Below are 23,066 nucleotides of genomic sequence, written 5' to 3'. Positions count from 1 at the left end.
GTAGAGACGGGGTTTCACCGTGTTAGCCAGGATGGTCTTGATCTCCTGACCTCGAGATCCGTCCACCTCGGCCTCCCAAAGTGCTGGGATTACAGGCGTGAGCCACCGCGCCTGGCCGGTTCTTTAAAAACCCACAAGGCAGTTCTTCTCGTGTTCTAGGTGACACCATTGCGAAACTTTAGCCACAGGTATGTTCCTGAAGTGCCCGTGACACTAAGCATCTCAAGATGTGACCCCTGGACCGGCTGGTCAGCGCCATCCCCCCCCCCCCCAGCTGAGCCGGAACTCCAAGGCAGGGCCCAGGGGACCCCCTTTCCCCAAGCCTCCAGGTGGCTCTGGTACTCAAATTTGAGAATCACTGCTGGAAGACCCAGGAGTCTCGCAAACATTTCTTTTTATTTCTTAAACAACCGCCTTTATTAACTGAAGCGGCAGCTCTCTGGCAGCTTCCTGCAAGCGGCTGGTTGATCCTCTGAGGCTGCGCTGTCAGTTGCAGCTCAGTTTCACCCAGTTTGGCTGGACTGTCTGCTTCTGAGCCCCAGACTCTGTCGCTCCCTGCTGCTCCACTGCGAATGCCCTTGTGCTCCCAGAGAGAAACTGAGGCAGCAACAGCAGGTCACTGTGCACAGACCCTGCTGGGCCCCAATTTGAATAAACCAAATGTCTTTTACAAAATAGGACAGTTGGGAAGTTTGAAGCTTGAGTGGCTGTTTTGTGAGTTTAAGGAGTGGCCACATTTGCGGGCATGCTGACAAAGTGCTGGGGAATGACAGGGTGGCTGAGATCCAACTCTGAATAACAGGGTTGGGGAGGAAGGGGAGTAGACCTCAAACCAGGCTGGCCACAGACTCCTGGGAGCTGCATACAGGATTCTTCACACGATTCTGTTGGTGCATTTCTTTGACAATTATTTCCCAAAGTTTTTATTTTTAAAAAAAGGAGACTGGGTGTGGTGGCTCATGCCTGAGGCCAAGATGGGAGGATCGCTTGAGCCCAGCCTGGGCAACACAAGGAAACCCTGTCTCTACAAATAATTAAAAAATAAAAAAAGAGATGCCCCAGGCCAGTGGCCGGCACTGGTAGCTGGCAGGACCCAGCCTGTCACCCAGGGTGCTGGTACGGCACACGCAGGCAGAATGCGGTCCGGGGCCTGGCCCCTGCCTGGAAGCCCTGGGCCTGCAGAGACACAGGCCCTGCGGAGGAATGCCGGACCAGCTGTGGGTGGGGGGCCGGCCATGGATGGGGTGGGGACAGTGGGGGCGACAGGCTTGTTGCTAAGCTACAGGCACAATAGACATTCCGGGTGCCAGGCAACAGGGAAGGAGACGCTTCTTGGCGGGGGAACCTGGAGGGGCCCAGGTCACACTTGTCCCTCAGCAATGTGGCGTGCACCCCCACCCTTAGGCCATTGAGGTTCACTGGCTGCCTGGCCCCTCAGGGTGAAGGGCAGCCACCCTCCTGGTGGGGCTTCAACACTCCCTGTCGCCAGCCCCCACCCAGCTGGGGACCTGGTCGGAGGGTGCCCTCGATGGCTCCTGCAGCCCCGAGCCCTGGCCTGCTCACCTCCTCGCGGCCTCTGTCTCGGGGCGCCTGCACTCCCCGCCTCTGCTGCCTCTGACTGTGCCTGCCTGGCTGGTGCCCCCAGGTGCAGGCGGGCCCTCATGGGGTTCAGAACAGGGCTTGGAGTTCTGGTGGAGCCTCCATCCCCTGCCACCCCTCTCCTGGCCCCAGACTCAGTAGCTCCCAGCCCTGCCAGCCAGGCTCTGCCAGAGCCACACTGCAGGGCCCCTGGCGCCTATGGCTGTCCTTGTCCAGTGGCCTCTGGAGGGTGTGTGCCACTCCCTTCAGGCTCCACATCCCCCACTCCGTGGATGGCCTGCTAAGGAGCTCTGGGCACAGCTGGTGGCCAGGAGGAGGGAGGCTAGGAGGTCGCCGTGCCTGGTGGCCTTCCCCACCTCATAGACAGTTCCTGAGCTTCTGGGCACAGCGGCCAGCCCTCGCCCTCCCCCAACGCACGCCCTCCGTCCCTTGGCCTCAGCCCCTGCCTCTTCCCCCAGCCCTGAGGGTAGAGGTCAGACCCCAGCTGCTGTCTCCAGTGGCACCCAGGGTCCTGGCTAAAGCACACATTCCGTGTGGGCCAAGAATGTACACAGTTCCTTTCTGTGCTGGGTGGGCCAGGCGCACAGTAGGCGCTCCGTGAACACACAGTGGAACCTGCCGGGCAGTGCCACCACCCTCCCGTGGTCTCAGCCCCCGCTGCTCTGTTTGCATAGCTTTTGCCACTCTGGTCTCTGCCACCCGCTCCTCGCTGGCCTCACTGGGCCCTTTGCCCCACACCAGGAGGTGTCCAGTGCCCTCCATGGGGAGGGATGCCTCCTTTGTGCACTGCCTGGGGGAGGCAGGGAGGCCGGGGCAGGGGTGGGTCCTAGCCCTACCACCCTGGGCGGGGCTTTGGCCAAAGGCCTTGCCCTTTCTGAGCCTCAGTCCTCTGCCCGTCTCAGGGGTACCCTCAGGAGCTCCCAAACTGGGCTCGTGGGAGTCTCCTTGAGGCTGGCATTGGAAGTGCCCAGGAGTGCCCCAGGCCTGCCAGCTCCTCCACCGCGTGCACGCCAGGGAGGCATGGTTTTAGCGGCTGGTCCACACGTCTGGATGGTTACCCCCAGAGCCCCCCTCACCAGTGTCAGACGCCCAGGCAGCTCCTAACACCTCAGGTTCCCCGCCCCTTCCTGCAGCTGCCGTCCCCACCCCCAGAAGCTCGCCTGCCTCTCCTGGGGACCCAGGCAGACAGCTGGACACAGCCCCTCCCCAGGGGAGGCCTCTGGAGGGGCTCCCCCTCAACAGGTGTTGCCACTTGATCAGGAGCAAAGTCAGGGTTGGGGTTGCTCCTGCCCCTCCCCCGCTCTGTGCCCCCTCTGGGATGGAAGGCCAGGCTCCTCCAAGGCTGAGCTGGGGCCCCTCAGCGTCTCTCCTGGGGACAAAGAGGCAGCTGCCAGCAGGGCGGGGCGGGGAGGGCGGCCTTTGTGTGTGCTGGGCCCCTCCTGGTGACCTCACCACCGGCCGGAGAAGGGCCCTTTCTTCCCAAAGGCAGCCGTTGGGAATCCGCCTGGGGACAAAGCCGCTGCCAGGCAGGGGACCAGTGAGTGGCTGGCTCCCCTCGTAGCATAAATCGGGGGGGCCAACGTGGGGGAAGGGACGGCAACTACTCTGACCCTGGGAGACGGTCACTTGGTGCAAACAGACAACCAAGCCCCCAACTTACATGTGAGGTGCATGGGGCCGCCCCTTCAAGCTTCATTCATTCGTTCGGCCCATTCCTTCATTCTGCAGATGGCTGCTGGGCGCTGGCCCAGGCAGGCCGTGTGAAGGCCCTGGGGACACAGAGGGGATGCATCTGATGGATGAGGGAGCAGTGGGTGGGGGGTGGGGGTGCCCAGTCTGGAGGGGGAACTAGGACAGACGAGTCAGAGCTGCCCAAAAGCTCCAGGGCCTGGGCTGGGGCAGGCGGGAAGATCCCTGCTGAGCACGGTCACCTAGCAGGTCACCCAGCAGGGCAGCGGCCACAGCCGCCAAGCCCAAGTGCACGCAGCAGGCCGCCCCAGGCCTCCAGGAGAGCTCAGGAAAATATTTGATTTTCAATGTGTGGTGTTGAGTGACACCCATCCCCCACATGTGGCCAAGGGCTTCCCGTCCCCAGGGTCCAGGTGACCCACAAAGTGTCCTCACAGCCTTGCTGGCCCTCGGCCTGGCTTCCCAGCCCCCTGCAGGACACTGTCCCCCCCCCACCACCTCCCTGTACCCCGTCTTGAGCACTGGGGCCTGGTGGCCCAGGGTGGCCAATGCAGAGAGCAGTGTGGCCAGCACAGAGAGACAGGTGGCCTGAGAGTCCCACAGATGTCCACTGCTACTCAGGCACAGCTCCCAAGGCCTGTTCCTCTGCCTCCCAGGCACTGGGCACATGCTCCATCCGCAAGGCAGTGAGCACATCAGGCCAGACCAGGTGGGCTTCCTGCAGGAGGAGGCAGCAGGCCCAGGTCAGGCTGGGTCCAGGAGGCAGGCACGGGGTGTGCTGGTCAGCAGGGCTCACTGCCAGGCCCAGGAGGTGTCCTGGCCATGCGGATGACAGAAGGCCAAGTGGGTAGGCCAGAGGGTGTGAAGGGCCTTGTCCTGTGAGCAGGGCATGCGAGCAGCTCCTGGCCTGACCTCCAGCCCCAACACCTGAGGCCTGAGCTTGCCTTGCAGTCATCAGCAGAGCCAAGACTCCCAGATTTCTGGGGCTGGGAAACCTTCAAAGCCTTACAGAGCCACTAGGTCCACAGCTGCCCAGGGCCAGGGGTGCCTGCCGGGTGCTGGACCTCCCTGCACCTCGTCTTCACCCCTGTGTGTGGATGGGCAGGAGTGTCTGCAGGCCTGGCCCAGGCCAGGAGGAGACCTGAGGCTTCCGGGGCACCGAGCGACCACAGGCTGGGGTGCGTGGCTCCCCCAGGAGCCCCAGAGGCCCTATGCCCCCTCCCCGGCAGCGAAGCGAGATGGGCGGGGGCGGGTGTAAGTAGGACAGCGCTTTGTGCAGCGTTGCTATGGCGCCGCCGCCGCCGCCTGGGCAGGCTTCCTCTGGGCATGTTCCCAGGACGCAGAGCCTGCCAGTTGGCCCTCCCAGCCCCTGGCCGGGCCCCATCCCAGTCGGGGGGCCTCAGAGCCTTCACCCACAGGCTGCTGGGGGGCAGACTAATTGTCCCACTTCGTTACACCCTCAAACCCACAGCGCACACATGCTCACAGCCACACAGCACACACACATGCACAGGAGTGTGCACGTGCTCACACATACGTGTACACGTGCCACACACATGCATACACCCCATAGCCACAGGCAGGCGCTCAGTCCTTAGTGTGCCCTGGGGCTGCAGCCTTCAGGTTCACACCCAGGCCCCAGGGGCCCCAGGCCAGTGCGGGCCTCCGAGCAGAGCACACGTGGTGGTGTGGGCATGAATGTGCAAGGCCAGGGGCTGCCCCATCTCAGCCACCTGCTGAGACTGAGAGGTCATTGCTGAGGAGGAGGCTGGGGGCCTAGAATTCAGGGGACAAGCTAACCTGAACCCTACTCCCCACTGCTGGGCCTGTGGGACAGACTCAAGGCCCTGTGCTGGGAGGACTGGGACTTCTGATGCCGGTGAGCTGAGGCTGGGCCCTTCCTGCTGGGCCAGCGCCTCGCCGGCCACTGGACACCAAGCGCCCCATTGGGTGCTCACAGCCCCACAGTGGGGTGGGCACCACCAGCCCTACACGCAGGACAAAGCGGCCTAGAGATGGCATGGAGGGGGCCGGGCGGCGACGCTTTGCCGGGGTGTGGCAGGAGGGTGTCGGTCTCTTGAGGCACGAGAGGCCTTGGGTGGCCCAGCCTGGCTCCTGTTGTCAGCTGACATCACAGGGTGGAGAACCTGGGTGTCTGGGGAGACAGATGGCCCCGAGGTCCCTGGCTGCCCTGAAACCTGCTGATGACGACCCCACCAAGGGGCAGGACAGCTTCCTTGCAGTTGGCGTCCTGGAGAGGGGACGGGCTATAGGCTGCAGGGTGGGAACGCTGGGAACACCCAGCCCTCTCTGAAGACCACGGCTGGGCCCTCTGACCCGTGCCTCAGCCTCCAGCCCAACAGTACAGAGCTGGCCGAGGTCCTTGCCCCACGCGTGCCGCCGCCAGCTCCTGAGGGGCCGGTGAGGACTCGGCGGTCCCTTTACCAGCGGGAGGCCCACAGCTCTTGGCACTGCCACGGAGGCTGCGGCTTCCCCAGGAGCGCGTCTGTCCTTTGGGGTAAATGCTGCTGCCTGTTAGAATCTGAGGCCCCTGGGACAGGCTGGAGCTGAGGCTGACAGGCGGGGCCCTTGTCACAAAGCCGCTGAGTCCCCCCGCAGCCCTCCTGAGCGTGGTGCTGTGTGAGATGTGCCCAGAGGTGCTCTCAGAAGGCAGGGCTGGGCTTAGGGCAGGGCAGGAGTGGGTACCGAGAGGCCGCAAACAGCTTCCTGAGGGAGAGGGGGGCTTCACAGAGGCAGCTGCCTCGGTGACCCTGTGGCAGGTGTGTCTGCTGGCACCGAGGTCTTTTAGGGCAATGAGGGAGAAAGGGCAAGGCAGGGAGAACTCGGGGGCGTAGAGGCCAGGGTGCGAGGGCCTGGCTTGTTCCTGCAGCTGCAGCGACAGGCGCTGAGTCTCGCTTTGGGCAGAGGCCTCCGTCACCAAGAAGCCAGGCTGGAGGGCAGGCGCTGATTCTCCATTACCACACCCAGAGCCCCCACTGGGCCCAGGGAGGCACAAGGCAGCCAGTGCCACGGCCCCACACCCTGCCCACCGGCTGCCCTGTGCGGCGTGGAGGCGGCTCCGGGGCGGCTGTTCACAGCAGTGACCCCTGCCTGCTGCACGGCTGCCTGAGCTGTCCTGGCTGCTGCCAACACCACTGTGCAGTATGGTGACCCCATCGGCCAGGGATGGGGTCAGCACCCAGGGACGTGGTCGGGGAGGTCACCAAAGGCTTCTTGCCGGAAGTGGCATTTGGCTTGGGGTGTGGAAGAGAAGCACAAATTACCCAGGAGGGCCAGGCCAGGGTCCAAGGAAGGGGCCACCTGTGCAGAGACGCAGGGCTGATGGCACAGGCCTTGCCCACAGGCCCTGCCATGGGGAAGGACAAGCCCCTGCCAGCCGGCTGTGAGCCACCACCATCCTGATGACAGAACCACACCGGCAGGCAGGGCAGGCTGCCTGTGGCAGAGTTAGGGGGGTTGGGGGGGTAGGTTAGAGACTGCCAGATCTGCGGGGGCTCCGTACCAACCCATGATGGTAGCAGGTGGTCACTGGATGCCCTGCGCAAGTGCCATCCACCCCCAGAACAGAAGCGCAGCTCAGGCGATGCCATGGCCACCTGTCCACCATTGGCCAGGGCAGGTGCAGCCGGCGTGGCCCAGGCAGGACAGCTGCACCGGCCGGCTGGCCCCAGACCACTTCTGGTGTTCTGGGCTTGGCAAAACCTGGCCTTGGGCGCCGCCTGGTGACCAGACATGGGAGAACCAAGCAGGCCAGTGGGGGCCTGGGGGGTCAGGCGCAGGGCGTTCGGGGGACCTCCAAGGTCAGGGAGCCACGTGCCATGCAGGTGAGCCACCCTGCAGGCCAGGGACTGTGCGGAGGGCGGCAGGTAGCAGGGTCTGTCTGGGGTCCTCCCTCCACCCAGCCTGGCCAGTGCTGATGCTGAGCTGTGCGGGGGGCCCATGTGCACTGGGACTGGACGAGGGAACGGGCTACAACAGCCCAGGCCCAGCAGGGACAGGCCTTGCACATTCAGCTAGAGGCACCCCCTGGGGCGGGCTATCGGGTCTGCCCTGGCACAGACCTGCTGGTGTGGGGTCCATGGCAGTCACTGGGCCAGGCTTGGTGGGCTGCTGTGGCCCAGGCCTGGGGGGCTCCCCCAAGAGAACCCAGCCCAGGGGCAGCCTGGGACTGGTGCTGTGCTCTCAGGGATGCAGTCCTGCCCCGGTAGGGGCCTGCTACCCCAAGGCTCTGTGGGATCTGGCCCTGCAGACTCTCCCCTGCCTGCCCGGCTCCAGCCTGGGGGTCCTTGCTCCAGCCGTCCAGCCTGCACACTCTTCCCCAGGACCACCTGCATAGCCACGTTGGTGCTGGGATGCCTGCTTTTCCTTTCAGGGGCTGCTGTAGCCATCTGCGGGCAGTGCCCAGACCAGACCACAGCTCAAGAAGGCAGCTGGGCGCCTCACTGCCCCACGCTGCACTTTGACATCCCCAGCACATTTTTTAGGTTTTTTTTTTCCATTTTTTATTTTTTATTTTTTGTGTGTGATAGTCTTGCTCTGTCGCCTGGGCTGGAGTGCAGTGGCGCGATCTCGGCTCACTGCAACCTCTGCCTCCTAAGTTCAAGCGATTCTCGTGCTTCAGCCTCCCGAGTAGCTGGGACTACAGGCGCCCGCCACCACACCCAGATAATTTTTGTAACCCGGTGCCTTTAATAAGCAGCTGTCAGCGAGGCCCAGTGGGTTCTGCTGCCCATGCTTCTGTGACCCCGACCCCATGGCTAACCCCTCCTCCTGCTAGCCAGGCCAGAACCCTGGGTGCCCCCATCCCCTGGTGCCGTCCTCACTGCTCCCAAATCCTTTCCCTGACCCCCTCCCCCAACCCCACTGCTGCCCCCAGGGGCACTCAGCAAAGCCTCCAAACCTCCCTTGGCTCGTGGGGCCTAGAGAGACCTGGCAGTCCTGGCGCTGTCCCCTACCCGCTGCCTGAAGTTCTTCCAGGGCCTCCAGTGTGCCTGGCCCTGGCTCTGGGCTCTGCTTTTGAAAAGTCTTCATTTTCCTTTACATCCCCACGTGCAGAGAAATGCCGGCTGTGCTGGAGGAGCGGAGTTGGAGGAGCCCCCAGGAGAATCTGAGCACCCCAGTTTCCTGATCTCTTTCTGGGTCTCACTTTCATCTCTGGCCATCAGCAAGGGCGTGCCCCTCCACCCGAAGGCCCTGCCTCTGGGCCAGGCTCCATGTAAAGGGTGCACCCAGCGGGGCCCTGACTCCCCCATCACGGGTGATCCTGGTGGCACATGCACACCCAGCCACACCTGAGGGCGCTGGTTCCTGCTGACCCCCCATGCCCCACAAGACAGGTGCCCACGGAGCTTTGCAGCATGTTCCCCGACTCAGGAGGCAAAACCATCCCCCTCGGCTCTGCTCCTGCTGCCCCCGGGGTCCACGCCACATGCAGAGTGCACCCCCAGGTGTCAGCGTGTTGAGCCAGGTGCTGCTCTAGGTACTAGGGATACAAGCAGGAACGGAACAAGTTTTATGTCTTCAGGGTCTCAGGTGGCGGGGCCCCTGGCATTGTGCTAAGTCCTCTGAGGACGATGAGGCAGGGTGGGGCAGAGCGCAGGCATTGTGGTTGGAGACTGACTGCAGCTGACATCTGGCATGTGGTGCCTGCTGGGGTCCACGTGGCCCACTGGGCTCTTCTTTGAAGCCAGGTGTGGCTGCTGGTGGTCAGAGGATGGCTTGGTCATGCCAGAGCTGGAACACAGCACAGAAGCCAGTCCTTCCTGTGGGAATGGCCATCAGGTGGCCTGGCCATGAGGCTGTTTCTGCCCGTGACCCAGCACCAGACAGCAGCCGTTCCACTGTCACCCTCTCTGGGTGACTGGTACACCCAGAGACAGCAGAGGGGAGGGGGACCTCGAGGAGCCCGGCTGGCCCTCTGCCTCCATTTCTGTCCCTGTGAGCACGGCCCTGGTGCCTCTCTAGGCCCAGCCTGCCCAACCTGGGAAGGGCTGGCCTGCGACCCAGGGGTGGGAAGATGGCTCTGTCCTGGCTCCCAGCCACACTGAGCCTCGGGCACCATGCCCTTCTGTCAGCCCACAGATGCTTGCTGGGCACCCTCCCTGCCCCAGGCCTGGCAGGAAAATGAGGTGACAGAGGCGGCCCTGGGGAGCTCCTTCTGCTTCTCACCTGGCCACCCCTCACCTAGGCCAGAGCCGGATCCCGGCCCTGCCCGACCTTGCCCCGCAGTGGCCTCTGCAGGCGCAGGGCCTCCGAGCTGCCAGGACAGGGCTTGTCTTCTTCCTCCCTCCTGGTCCATGCAGCAGTCCTGGGTGCCCCACCCCACACGGCTGTGGTCCTCTGTGGGTCTGCCCTTCCCAGCCCTCGCCAGTCTGTGAAAGCGCTGGGGATGCGGCGAGTTCACGTGCCTGTGGGGAAGGGGCCGGCAAAGACACCAAAGTGGCAAACAGCAGGAACGTGAAGCTGTGAGGGCTGGTGATGCTGGGCGGGAAGCCAGGTGCGGAGGCAGGATGGTGCGTGGACTGACCCCACCTCGCAGCCGGGAAACTGAGGCACACAGAGATGTCTTGCACATGTCAGGGCCCCAGGTAGGTGGTGGCGAGTCTGGGACCTCGGATGGGCCTCACCAGTCACACAGCCTTGGCTGACCCGTCTGTCCTCCCGTCCAGCCAGAGGGACACAAAGACCTCTTTCTCTCTCCACCCTTCCGCCCAGAGCCTCCCCAGCCAGTGCAGCTCTGAGCGTGTCCCCGAGGGAGGGAGACAGCCCCCGGTGGGGCCTGGCAGCCCTGGCAGCTGCCCTGAGGCACAGGCCCTGGGGGACTCGGTGCTTTGAGGGCAGGGGCAGGTGATGGAGGTCGGCTGGGGAAAGGGAGGCCGAGAAGGCAGCAGTGTGGAGCGTGTGAATTTGTTCATGAACTTAGCTACAAAAATGTCTCTTCCAGTGTTACAGCTCTTCTAGAATTTGACTAGCAGGTTTTCCGGTCTTTGCTGGAAAGCCCTTTAAATAAATAAAAGAAAAAGAAAAAAAAAGTCTTCCTCAATCAAATCCGAGGTGGTTCCTTCCCCCACCAGACTGGCTGGGTGGGGAGGGAGGGCTGGAAGCCCAGGCTCCTAGGGAAAGGCTCTGCTCCCCACCCCAGGGCTGGGACACCGGCCCTTCCTGGCAGGGGTGTCCTACCCCACAGAGGAGCCTTGGGAGGTGGCCACCGCTGGGCCACTGCCCCTCACCAGGCCCAGAGGCCCGGTTCTCAGCCTGAAAAGAAAACCTGCCCTGGGCCGCTTATGACCAGGGTGAGGCTTGGTGGGCACAGAGGGCCTGGCAGGAGCACTGGAACCCAGCGGCCTGGGAGGGGCCCAGGTCTGACACCTCATCCTGCACCAGGCTCGCTGCAGGCCTTCAGCTCCAGAACTGTGTCTTCAAAATCCTGTTGATGCTGCCGCAAGTGGGCTCTCTCCTTCCCCATTCTGGGAAGGTTCTGGGTGAGTGGCTAGCCATCCCTCCCACTGGGAGCTCCAGTATCTGAACTGCCAGCCACCTGCAGCCCCCCACGTCACCTCAGGCAGTGCTGCACCCTGGGCTGGCGGGACCAGCCTGGAGGGCCCTCCTGGGGCTCTGGGGCTCATGGACAGCCTCCCACAGAGCATCTCTGCTGGTCTCATTTCTGTCTTGGAGGGAGAGGCTGAGTGGATGCCCGCCCACCTGGAACAGTGCTAGGTGGGGATGGGGGGGCACCACGGGGCACACACAAGCTGTCGGAAGGGCCGATGTCCACTGGGGACCAGAGTCCGGCGCGACTGTGGGGGTGGAGGTGGCCTGGAAGAGCAGGCATGGCACAGCGGCCGCTGGCTCATGTGGACTGGCGGGGCGCTGTCCTGCTGGGGCCATCCCAAAGGGAAGCATGGCCCGTCACTCCCCAGGCTAAAAACCATCCACGGCTGCCCCTCCTCATGGCTGAAGCGCAGCTCTTAGGCCCCACCCCTACTCTCTCAGGTCCCCTTCTCTCCCTCACCCTGTGGAGAGCAGACCTGCCTCCTGTCCCTTGGAGGACTCTCAGGCCCCAACCCTGCCCCAGCAGCTCGTGGTCCAGCTTGGCTGGCCCTGCCTGGCCCTCCAGGCCCCAGCAGCGGTGGCGGCTGCCAGCACTCTCACTCTGATGAAGCTCCCAGCCTGCCCACTGGAACAGTGTGTTCACAACTACAGTCTTGCCTGGGAAGGAGACGAACTCCTGCACTTCCTGTCACGTTCCACTTCTTGTCCGTGACCACCTAACCTCCCACCTCCACAAGGAAGCCTCCCTGGGCTTCTCAACCACCCCATCACATCCGGCCAATGCTCCTTGCGATGGATCTCTCAGAAAGCCACGTGGCCTCTGCACGGATCCTTGCCCCGGGTCCATGCCTTTGTCCCCAGCACCTCATAGGCACTCGGCAGATGCTAGTTAAATGGAGAGTCCACCCCAAGGCTCAGCTGCACTCCCTCAGTCCTCCTCACCCCCACGGCTTAGTGGGTTTCCTTCAAGTACCTCACCCAGCAACCAGGAAGATTCCTCGTCATCTCCAATCGGTCGGAAGGGCACACTAGGCACGCACTGGCCCTGACACTTCCCCTCCCTGGTCCTTTCCAACAGCACTGCGGACATGCAGGTCGGCCCAGGCTCAGGAATCACAGAGCTAACTGCTCATTTCAGAGACAGAAGCCAACATCGCCACCCCTCATCTTCAGAGGCTCCAGCCAGCCTGGCCTCCGTGGCTGGGTGGTCAGCCAAGGGCTCTGGAATTGGAGAGGCCTTGCTTCTCTGCGGCAGGGTGTGACCTGCTCTGGCCTGCTGGCCCTCCTGCCCCAGGGACCGAGTGGGAGGCACTTCTGATTCCACCCGGGCTGTCAGGGGGATGAGGTAGCCTCAGGTGAGAGATATTGATTGGCCATCCCAGCCCCAGTGGAAGGTGCAGCAGAGAGAAGGTCCTTTGGATCCGATAAGCAGAAGGACTTTAAATACCCTCTGAAGCTATCTGAAGATCTGAGATTTTTCCACTCATTTATTCAGCAAGTATTCACTGAATGCCTATTACGTGCCAGGAGCTAAGGACACTATTTCCAAAGAACAGCTCATCCAAAAGGCATGTGAGTGCCCATTACTGCCAGGACCTGAGGCTGCATGGATGAAGAGACAGATCTTGCCTTGAAAGGCACTGTGGCCTGGCATGGGAGAGACAGGTGAGCCACTGTGTTAACGGTACAGGAACAGAAGATATGCTCCACGGCCCAAGGGATGGGCAGGGAGGGCTTCGGCTGAGAGCACCAGAACCCAGGGCCATGAACAGCAAAGTCATCTGATGACCTTGCTCTCCGCTCGGCACTCAGAACCACCCAGCTCCGTGTCCCAACACCCACAGAGGACTGAGGTGGGGCAGACACCAGTGTGAGAGGGAGGCAAAAGGTGGGGAACTGGCAACATTCTTCTGAAAACGTGGCCACAGGGAAACGGCTTGAGAACTGAAAGGGTTCTAACACACACTGAAAACCTACCATTTGCTGTAACCGCAGCGGGGACCAGAGATGGAGAGGCAGCGTGCGGCACCGAGTCCTTACCAAATGGGGTCAGAGACCCCTGGCAGCTCCGGAAAGACCAAAGAATCCTAAGGGGGGAAACAGCTTCACTTCACTTCAACCTTACTGTAGAAAGATACATTTTTGCAGTTGTAATTCACAAGTGGAAGACATGTGGACAGAATAAAGCACTCGTTTAAGACAGTCTGTCCACGATGAGGGATGCCGGTTCACTGACACAGTGACTTTGAGACAATACTGGATCTGAATGTTTCACATTAACCAGCTGAATCCTTTAAACCTAAGTGCTGGCCGGGCGCGGTGGCTCACGCTTGTAATCCCAGCACTTTGGGAGGCCGAGGCGGGCGGATCACGAGGTCAGGAGATCGAGACCACGGTGAAACCCCGTCTCTACTAAAAATACAAAAAAATTAGCCGGGCGTAGTGGCGGGCGCCTGTAGTCCCAGCTACTCGGAGAGGCTGAGGCAGGAGAATGGCGTGAACCCGGGAGGCGGAGCTTGCAGTGAGCCGAGAGGGCGCCACTGCACTCCAGCCTGGGCGACAGAGCGAGACTCCGTCTCAAAAAAAAAAAAAAAAAAAAAAAAAAAAAAAAAAAAAAAAAAACCTAAGTGCTAAGTACTGCCCACCTTTCAGAAGAAACTGAAGCTCAGGGGCTCAGCTTTGAAAGTGGCACAGCTCACCGGGCATGGTGGCTCACACCTGTAATCCTGGCACTTTGGGAGGCTGAGGCGGGCGGATCACGAGGTCAAGAGATGGAGACCATCCTGGCCAACATGGTGAAACCCCGTCTCTACTAAAAATACAAAAATCAGCTGGGCGTGGTGGCGCATGCCTATAGTCCCAGCTACTTGGGAGGCTGAGGCAGGAGAATCGCTTGAACCCAAGAGGCAGAGGTTGCAGTGAGCCGAGATTGTGCCACTGCACTCCAGCTTGGGCGACGGAAAAAAAAAAAAAAGAGAGAGAAAGTGGCACAGCTGAGATGTGAACCTAGCAGTCTGGGCCCCAGCCTGCTTTTAGCTACTTGGTCAGCATTCCCTGAGGTGGGAGCTTTCAGAAATCCTGATGTCCAGACTGTACCCCATCCTGATGAAACTAGAATCCCTGGGGTGCCCCAGGCACCGGCCATTTCTTCAACTCTCAGGTAAGTCCATGACTTGTGAACTGTAACCAAATTGTCCTTCCCTCCTTTGCCAAGTGACTCTGGGTAGTTCCCTGGGCAAGGGACCACCTGAATCTCAGAATCACCTATGAAACAGATAGTATGAAAAATCTGCCTCAAGCGGGGCTGAGACCTTAAAATGTATGTAGAACATTTTGCACAGATGGCCGGGCAGTGGAGCTGGGGCTGCTGGGGCAGCCTGGACCACACCACTCAGGGCCTCGCAGGGACGTGGCCGGGTGAAATAGTGGAGGTCACTGAAGGTTTTTGTTCAGAAAAGCCATATGATCAGAGCCGTGCTTTTAGAAAGACCAAGAGGGCAAATAGGTGAACGAGGACCTGAAATAGCCTGCTGGTGATTGGCATAAAAAAGGGCACAAGCTGAAGAGACCTAGAACTAGGGACACAGAGTCCTAAGGCTGCCTGGTGAACCCCCCCACCCCAAAATCTGTGCAATAACTACACAAAATGGAAAGGCAAGGCAAGCGTGGTAGCTCATGTCTGTCATCCCAGCACTTTGGGAGGCTGAGGCAGGAGGATCGCTTGAGCCCAGGAGTTCGAGACCAGCCTGGGCAACATATTAAGACCATGTTTCAATAAAAAACAAAAGAACCCAAAACATTTTGTAAGATGCCCTCGGACATGTCCTGACCAGCAGGGGCGACCCCAGACCTGCATGTAAGAGGCCTTCAGTTAGGGACCAGCTTGTACCCAGAATCAAGAGCCAGGCTTGCTGGGACACTGCCCTCAGCCCCTGCCACCTCATTCCAGCTCAGCCCTCTCCAGGGTTTCTTCTTTAAAAAAAAAAAATTATATTAATTTTTTTGTAGCGATGGGGTCTGTGTTGCCCAGGCTGGTCTTGAACTCCTGGGCTCAAGCAGTCCTCTCACCTTAGCCTCCCAAAGTGCCAAGATTACCGGTGTGAGCCGCCACACCCACCCTCTCCAGTCTGAGCCGCCACACCCACCCTCTCCAGTCCTACTTCTAACCAGCCTTGAAGGGCCCAGTGAGAACCCTCCCTAAGACACTGGTCTTTTTCCGGCTTGCACTTGACACCTGCCCTGACACCAGACATTCACACCTGAGACAGACCAGGCGCAGCTGACTCCCCTCGTCCCTTCTCTGACTAGACTGGAATTTCTCCATGGCCACTGGTGGCACGATGGATTCTTCAATCCTCAGCACAACACAAGGATACACTAGGAGCCTGGTTAATGCTGTTTCCAGTATAAGTGATAAGAATCCTCAAAAGGCCGGGCGCAGTGGCTCACGCCTGTAATCCCAGCACTTTGGGAGGCCGAGGCGGGCAGATCACGAGGTCAGGATATCGAGACCATCCTGGCTAACACAGTGAAACCCTGTCTCTATTAAAAATACAAAAAATTAGCCAGGCGAGGTGGCGGGCGCCTGTAGTCCCAGCTACGCGGGAGGCTGAGGCAGGAGAATGGCGTGAACCCCGGGGGCGGGGCCTGCAGTGAGCTGAGATCGCGCCACTGCACCCCAGCCTGGGTGACAGAGCGAGACTCCTTCTCAAAAAAAAAAAAAAAAAAAAAAAAAAGAATCCTCACGTGTGGTAGAGGATTTATTCAAAAGCTCACATTTCCCCCAGTGTTTCTCTTTAACCTGTACACATCGTTTCTCTTGGCTCTGGGCCTGTTTGCGAGGCTTGCAAAGACCGCCTCTGTTTGGATCCTCTGGAAGATAAAAGCAGGCAGAGAAGACAACAAAAATACAATGGGAGGCCGGGCGTGGTGGCTCACGTCTGTAATCCCAGCACTTTGGGAGGCCGAGGTGGGTGGATCACCTGAGGTCGGGAGTTCGAGACCATCCTGGCCAACATGGTGAAACCCCGTCTCTACTAAAAATACAAAAAATTAGCCAGGCGTTGTGGCAGGCACCTGTAGTCCCAGCTACTCGGGAGGTTGAGGCAGGAGAATTGCTTGAACCTGGGAGGCAGAGGTTGCAGTGAGCCGAGATCGTGCCATTGCACTCCAGCCTGGGTGACAGAGCCAGACTCCATCTCAAAAAAAAAAAAAAAAAAGGGCTCCCCACCCAGGTCAGACAGTCCGTGAAGGTGATAATATATAGAGCACACCCACCTCAGACTCACAGCCTTTCTCCACTGCAAGCGTAAGACACTGGTTTTATTTCAAGAATAACTAAGGGTATACTACTACGTGTATCTCAGAATAACACTGAATTATTGAAGACATACTGTTCCAAGAGTCCAACAGCTGACGGAGAGGGGACAGGGACCAAAGTACTGGAAAAACATACTTGTATTATATGTAAAAATCGATGGCCAGTATTTCTCTACTTATTAAGAGAAAAATACCCAACAAATTAAAAGCTGAAAAGCTGTGCTCAAAAAAAAAAAAACCCCAAAAACTTGCATGTACAAGCTAAGCTCAGACTCTTAAAAACCAGATAGAAATTGACAAAGTAAAACAAAGGAGAAAAACTGGCTGAACTTCTCAACTAAATTATATCAAATATATGTACATTTTAGCAAAATAAACCACTAAACTGTACTTTGTAGACATATTCATTACATTTATTTTAATAACTACTTCATTATAGGCTGACTGGCTTTCCTGTTTGGATAAAGTGTGATCTGAAAGCAACACTGACCAAATGTAAATAAAGCAAACGTCCCCAGCCATTTTTGGCATGAACATGGATTATAGCATTTAATGCAGACCCAAGGCCACACATTTTTGGGGCGTAGGTTTTCCTTGCAGTACAGATTCTTTTCATGTAAGATCACAAAAATACAATACAATGTGACAAGCCCAGTTTAAGAATTACATGCAGTAGCTCATATCAACACAAACAGCTCCCCACGAGGGCCGACAAGAGCTAAATCCGGTGTCAACAGGGTTCATTGCAGGAGTAGAATAATCCGGTACAAGGAACTAGAACAGATTGAAACCAGAAACAAAGCCATGCCTGACAGTCACTCAAGATCAATCTGATCATTTCCATGACCAATTACCCATGTGAACAATTCAAACTGACGGTGGAGGAGCTGAGCACCCTATACTCACACATGATGCTCACAACTTGGCAAAAGGTACACAAACACTTTTGTTTGAAAAGAATGACAGAAACATCTACTTTCAAAGAACAATGGACACTTTTTTTTTTTGAGACGGAGTCTCGCTCTGTCGCCCAGAGACTGGAGTGCAGTGGCGCGATCTCGGCTCACTGCAAGCTCTGCCTCCCGGGTTTACGCCATTCTCCTGCCTCAGCCTCCCAAGTAGCTGGGACTACAGGCGCCCGCCACCACGCCTGGCTATCTTTTTGTATTTTTAGTAGGACGGGGTTTCACCGTGTTATCCAGGATGGTCTCCATCTCCTGACCTCGTGGTCCGCCCACCTCGGCCTCCCAAAGTGCTGGGATTACAGGCATGAGCCATCGCGCCCGGCCTAGAACAATGGACACTTTTAAGGGGAATGCTGACATTTAACTTTACAAAATGAAATTTAAAATGTAAGTAGTACTCTGGTGAAGAATATGCCTTAAGTGTAACCATGATTTCCCAGGGGTATAATTAAACAGAGCTCTAATTTAAAAACTTTTCCTGGGCTGGGCGCCGTGGCTCACACCTGTAATCCCAGCACTTTGGGAGGCTGAGGCGGGCGGATCACGAGGTCAGGAGTTCGAGACCAGCCTGACCAACATGGTGAAACCTCATCTCTATTAAAAATACAAAAATTAGCCAGGCATGGTGGCACACACCTGTAATCCCAGCTACTCAGGAGGCTGAGGCAGGAGAATCGCTTGAACCTCGGAGGTGGAGGTTGCAGTCAGCTGAGATGGCACCACTGCACTGCAGCCTGGGCAACAGAGTGAGACTCCATCTCAAAAATAAATAAATAAAAAATAAAAACTCTTCCTCAAGATTTTAAGAGCATTCTAAAATTATGATACAGAAAAGCAATCCTACAACTACTGTGGCCAAAATGTGGATTCCAATGACCTGCCTTGAGCCCGCGGTTGCCAGGAGTTGGACCTGCAGCAGTATGGGAAGCTCACGGCCTAAATACCGACTGCCCTCTGACCCCATCATCCAGTGATTCTAGAACATTTCTAGTAGGAAAGACAGCAAGGGATTTTCATGATTGGGAAATACTGAGAGACAAGCTGAAGATTTGTTAAGGGCTATGCTTCTGTCATCTTTTAGGTATTTAAGGCTACTCCTTTAGCACACTTTCAGCTGTTTAAAGTGACAATCTCCCTACACAAAGTTACAAAATGAGCATCTCTGAAAGAGAATAATATTACCCTGGATTTCCAAAGATGTACTCTAATAGGATGACCAGGCAAAAGGTGACCCAGGGGGAGGAGTCTGTTATAATACTCAGACCCACGTTCTCAAGGCACTTCAGAACTTTGGGAAATCATTTTGTACTGGATCCTCAGAAAGTATTTATGGAAATACACATCCTTTAGCAGAAGAGAGATGCTTCATGCACGATTGACTTTAATGGCTCTTTCTGGCAACAGAGAAACCACCACATGCCCGTAACATGAGCTCAGTTGATCAGCAGGCACCGAGAGGAAGCCTTTAATTCGAAGCAGGTTTCCCTAATTAGTCCTGGAGCAGGTGTAGTTATGATATTTACTATGTGAGTGGTTAACAGCTGACTGCCTAGGAAGACCTAGGAAGGCCTGGTCCCTCTGGGTTACTGACAGCATCTACCCTCACGTTGTAAAACAGCACTGGGGAGGGGTGACAAGGCTGTCCATTTTACAGCCTTGGACAACAGAAGAGAACCATTACATGCTACATTCAGACTTTTTGACCTAGTTTTAGTATAACCTGACATTGGTCACCCATCTCTGGTCTTCATCCTCCAACTACAGGGATGGGTGTTTCCTTTTTTTTTTTTTTTTTTTTTGAGACGGAGTCTTGCTCTGTCCCCCAGGCTGGTGGAGTGCAGTGGCGCAATCTCGGCTCACTGCAAGCTCTGCCTCCCGGGTTCACGCCATTCTCCTGCCTCAGCCTCCTGAGTAGCTGGGACTACAGGCGCCCGCCAACACGCCCAGCTAATTTTTTTTTTTGTATTTTTAGTAGAGACGGGGTTTCACCGTGTTAGCCAGGATGGTCTCGATCTCCTGACCTCGTGATCCGCCCGCCTCGGCCTCCCAAAGTGCTGGGATTACAGGCTTGAGCCACCGCGCCCGGCCTCCTTTTTTTTTTTTTTTAAAGGCCCATTAACTTCATTTAAATGTTCCCATCCTCATGAATTACTCACTAAGGAAAACTGTAAGTTCAGATTTTACAAACAAAAGCAACTTACAAGGTATTATTGCTGGTCCTTTATCCCTTCTCTTTAATGCAATCTCAAAGGTTTTTTGGCTATTAGTTTTCATAATTTTCTTACGTTGCACACGAAAACAAGATTCCTCTCTCTAAAATGTAGAGGATGGGGAAAATGCAGATGCTGTTTTTCCAACTAAAAATGTTTACAGAAGAACAGACTGTCTGAACAAACAAAAAAACCCCACCTCATTAAGCTGGGTAGGACCAATCAGGCCTTATAAGTGAAAAAAAAAGCCTTCTATTGAGCATAATGAAACAGAACATGTACTGCTTGTGTTTGAACCTTACTCTTATGTAACCCAAAATTTCCCCTTTCTCATAATTTTCCTAGTATTACGTAAGGTTATGCCTAGTGCTAGATTCTGAAAGACCTGCATTTTAATGCTTGCACAACCCATTTAAAATTTACAAAAGCTGCTTCTATTTCGTTTTCTGATTAAAAACGCAAAAAAAAAAAAGGACAAACCAAACAAACCACACCACATCATACAGATAATGATCCGAATGGAAAAGTTAATGTGCTGTAATGATATTTGTCTTACATCAAAAGCAGCAGATACTGAATAGAATTTGCTTCAATCATAAATACTGAGACTGAAATATGCACGTATAAATCAATGAACTGAAAGCTCTCTATACACAGAAGCACATATGAAGTGCAAAACAGTATCAAAAGTGTGATCTCTGGTATTTCAGTACTCCCATTCATCGGATTTCAGGTCAAGATAGCTGAGAATATTCTGGGCAAGCTTCACAGCCTGTTTCCTGGCAGCCTTACACTTCTCTTCTCCCTGCGGATCAACAGCATCCAGCGCTAGCAGCTGCTTGGTGAGCAGCTCTTCCAGCCGGATGTAGTTCTTATCGGTTCGATTTCCATCAAATGAAAGAACTTCTCCCTGGATCTCAGACAAATTTCCAAGGACGTTCCAGACGGCTTTATGGGATGGGTGCTCCTCACAAGCAAACAGCTTTCTTTTCTCAAGGGCCTCCTTCAAGTCAATATATGTGATCAGAGTTTGCACCTCGATCACTGCTCTTCTCCTGGCTTCCCGGATGCAGGGGTTTTTTTCAAGACTTACCTCATCCAACTGTCCAATTAAACCCTGCAATTCTGTTTTGGAGCTCAGGTACAATTCAGGAGGGTTTTGTGCTTGGAGAAGTTCGTTTTTTATTTCTCTCATTCTCTTGAGGACCTTTTCTATTTTTAAGATGGAATGATTCTGTCTCAGGTCAAATGCTTTAGTCGTGTCTGCTTCCTCTTCCAAATCCAGATATTTCAATAATTTGTTGATATCTTCTACTACCTCCCTCCGATAATTTCTGATTTCTGTCCGGCCGCACACATCTAGAGCATCCAGGTCAGCGATCAGCCCCGAAAGCACACAGGATAAGTGCCTGCAGGTCTCACTGCTGTTCACGCCCATCAGAAGTGCAATCAGGACCCCTCGGGCCTTGTTCACCTCACACATCACAAAGTTGATTTTGGCAACAGAGGGATGTGCATCCTCGGAAAGCGGCAGGGAAGGCTGCTTTTTCATGCAGTCTTCGATTATCTCTTGCACCGCACAGATTTTGGTTAAAGTGTGATACCTTGCTTTCCGCAAGGAGATTTTTCCTCCAGTTTTAACATGTGTCAGCCTCAGAATGATATCTTGGATACCTTCTTCAAACTCATCAGTTACGCAGTTGCCTCCATTATAAAATGGCACAATTTTCTCTCTCACGAGGGACTGGGCTTCCTCAAAAATGTTCTGTATTTCAATCCGGTGTGGGTGGTTTGCATTCTGCTCCAACTCTTTGAGAAGACGTTCTGTCTCCTGTGCTGCCCTCTTCCTAGCTTGCTGAATATCTCCTTTTCCTTCAGTATCTACAGAGTCTATTTCAAAAAGTTGTTTTGTTAGAATCCTCTCCAGTTTCTTGTAATTCTTGTCATCTGACAGACCACTGAAGCCGACGACTTGCTGTTCTACACTTTTTACTTCCTTTTGGATTTCCTGAAGCCTACTAATAGAAGGATGTTGGTTTCCCATATCCATACTTTTGTTGTGTTCAGTTTCACAAGCACTAAAAGATGACAAGAATGATAACTTATTACAGCACAAGGCTTCTGCAGAACACCAATGGTATATTAAAGTCATTCTAAAATTCTCATTTTAAAAAGGTATACTTTTGAGCAGTCATCCCACTTCAGCCTCCCCAGTAGCTGGGTCTACAGTCGTACACCACTATGCCCAGCTAATGTTATTATTTTTAGTAGAGAGAGGTCTCACTATATTGCCCAGGCTGGTCTCAGACGATCCGCCTGCCTCCACCTCCCAAAGTGCTGGGATTAAGGTGTGAGTCACCGTACGTGGCACAAACTATTTGGAACCAGCAGGGCACCTTTATGCAGGGTGAAACAGTAGCTCTTGTAACCTTCCGAACACTAACAGTACCCCGCCCCGCCACACAGCTATGCCGTTTCCAGAAACTCTAAGCAAAAGAAGCTGAACCAGTAGAACGAAAACCAGCGGCTCTCAGATATCCCCAAGGTCCTCGCTTCTTCGTTTCTCTCCATCCCTTTGTGCACTTCCCCTCCCCACCCTTTTAGCTCCTCACACAGTTTCCCTCACAGACGTCTCCCTGAAAAGATTAAAACCCCACAGGTAAAGAAGAGCGACAGGTACAGCGCTGAAGGGCACCACCTTGGGCTTTCGAGGGCCAGCACCTCCTCAGCCCCCAACATGCTCCACTCAAGAAAATACAACCCGCGAAAACGTGATAACTATGAATAATTCATTCACTCGCCTCCCAGTGGGAGTCCACAATGGCCTAATGCACGTTTCAAGCTCTTGGTTTCTATCAAACGGCTCGCTCAAGGTGGGTAACCAATGGAAACGCATCATCCATCCCCGGCGGATGTACTGGAGGCCACGGAGGGAAGGGGGCCCGAACTCCTTCCTCCCCGCCTCGCCCTTCCCTATTGGCCCTTTACCCAGAAGAGATCTGAACTGGCTGCGGTCTTGGCGTCCCGTGGCTGAGGTGGCGCGGTGGAAGATCAGCCCTTTACGGGGTGCGGCACCGGAGCTGGGACCCCAGCTGCATCCCTCGCACCCCTCCCGACTAGGTCTGAGCAGGGCAGCCGGTGAAGGGGCCGGCGGTGAAGGGGCCGCTACTGGCTGCAGCAGCCGCTCCGGGTGTCTCGGCCCGGGTGCCAGGGCGCGCCCGCAGGACCTGACCTCACAATGGGCGCGCGAGGGGCGCTCGGCCCGGCCGGGGGAACCGGGGGAGGAGGAGAACCGAGGCCCGGCCGGAGACACCAGAGACCAGGCCCGGCCAGCCCCGGCCAGCGTCCGACCCAGGGGCGGGGACGGCGCCGAGACCGGCTCTACCCTGCCTGATCCGACAGGCCGCGCGGGGGTGGGCGCTGGCGAAGGGGTGGCCAAGCGGGGAGCCTCGCGCGCAGGTGCGGCCCCACTTGTCTCCCCCGACGGAGGGAAAAGGCTACAAGCCGCGCTTCGCTCACCTGTCCCGCCCGCGCCATCGCGCGATGCGTCGCCGACGCTTCCACGACTTCCGCAGCTCCGGCCGTCGCCCGGGCCCGCTAGCTCCGCCCCTGGCCGAACACCCCTAAACCCGGGGAACACCTCCTCCGGCGTCCGCGCCTAGCCGCCGATAGCGCCACGCCCACCGCCAGCGGCGCAGCGAGGCAGCCTGGA

At 56.6% G+C, this 23,066-nt stretch overlaps 1 protein-coding gene and 1 non-coding gene across 5 annotated transcripts; one reads left to right on the top strand and one right to left on the bottom strand.

Annotated features, from left to right (window-relative positions):
* Positions 1-376: 376 nt before the first annotated feature.
* On the bottom strand, positions 377-23,006 carry BAG5 (BAG cochaperone 5). Of its 4 annotated transcripts, none has more exons than XR_010121999.1 (2): positions 22,874-22,936; positions 377-3,368 (listed from the first exon to the last, which is right to left on the bottom strand). XR_010121999.1 is itself a non-coding variant. In XM_055288057.2 (2 exons), exon 2 carries the CDS (start codon positions 21,402-21,404, stop codon positions 20,061-20,063), a length of 1,344 nt encoding a protein of 447 aa, XP_055144032.1. In that variant the 5' UTR covers positions 21,405-21,432; positions 22,874-23,006; the 3' UTR covers positions 19,862-20,060. The 4 variants fall into 4 exon arrangements, 3 of the variants coding, with proteins under 3 accessions (XP_055144032.1, XP_055144031.1, XP_063499971.1); XM_055288057.2 differs by lacking the exon at positions 377-3,368 and adding an exon at positions 19,862-21,432 and having other exon boundaries at positions 22,874-23,006; XM_055288056.1 differs by lacking the exons at positions 377-3,368; positions 22,874-22,936 and adding exons at positions 19,862-21,432; positions 22,343-22,485.
* LOC129488957 (U7 small nuclear RNA) lies at positions 10,250-10,311 on the top strand. The gene has a single exon (XR_008659792.1). It is a non-coding gene; the product is annotated as a U7 small nuclear RNA (small nuclear RNA).
* Positions 23,007-23,066: the final 60 nt, after the last annotated feature.

Source organism: Symphalangus syndactylus, chromosome 8, assembly GCF_028878055.3.
Source record: "Symphalangus syndactylus isolate Jambi chromosome 8, NHGRI_mSymSyn1-v2.1_pri, whole genome shotgun sequence".
Lineage (NCBI taxonomy): Eukaryota > Metazoa > Chordata > Mammalia > Primates > Hylobatidae > Symphalangus > Symphalangus syndactylus.
This window is presented reverse-complemented; position numbering and strand designations above follow the sequence as displayed.

Coding starts and splice junctions, on each gene's coding strand:
- BAG5 (XM_063643901.1), bottom strand. CDS start 22,253: ATGATGCGTTTCCATTGGTTACCCACCTTGAGCGAGCCGTTTGATAGA. Junction 21,433..22,155: donor TTGTGGACTCCCACTGGGAG/GCGAGTGAATGA, acceptor GTCATCTTTTAG/TGCTTGTGAAACTGAACACA.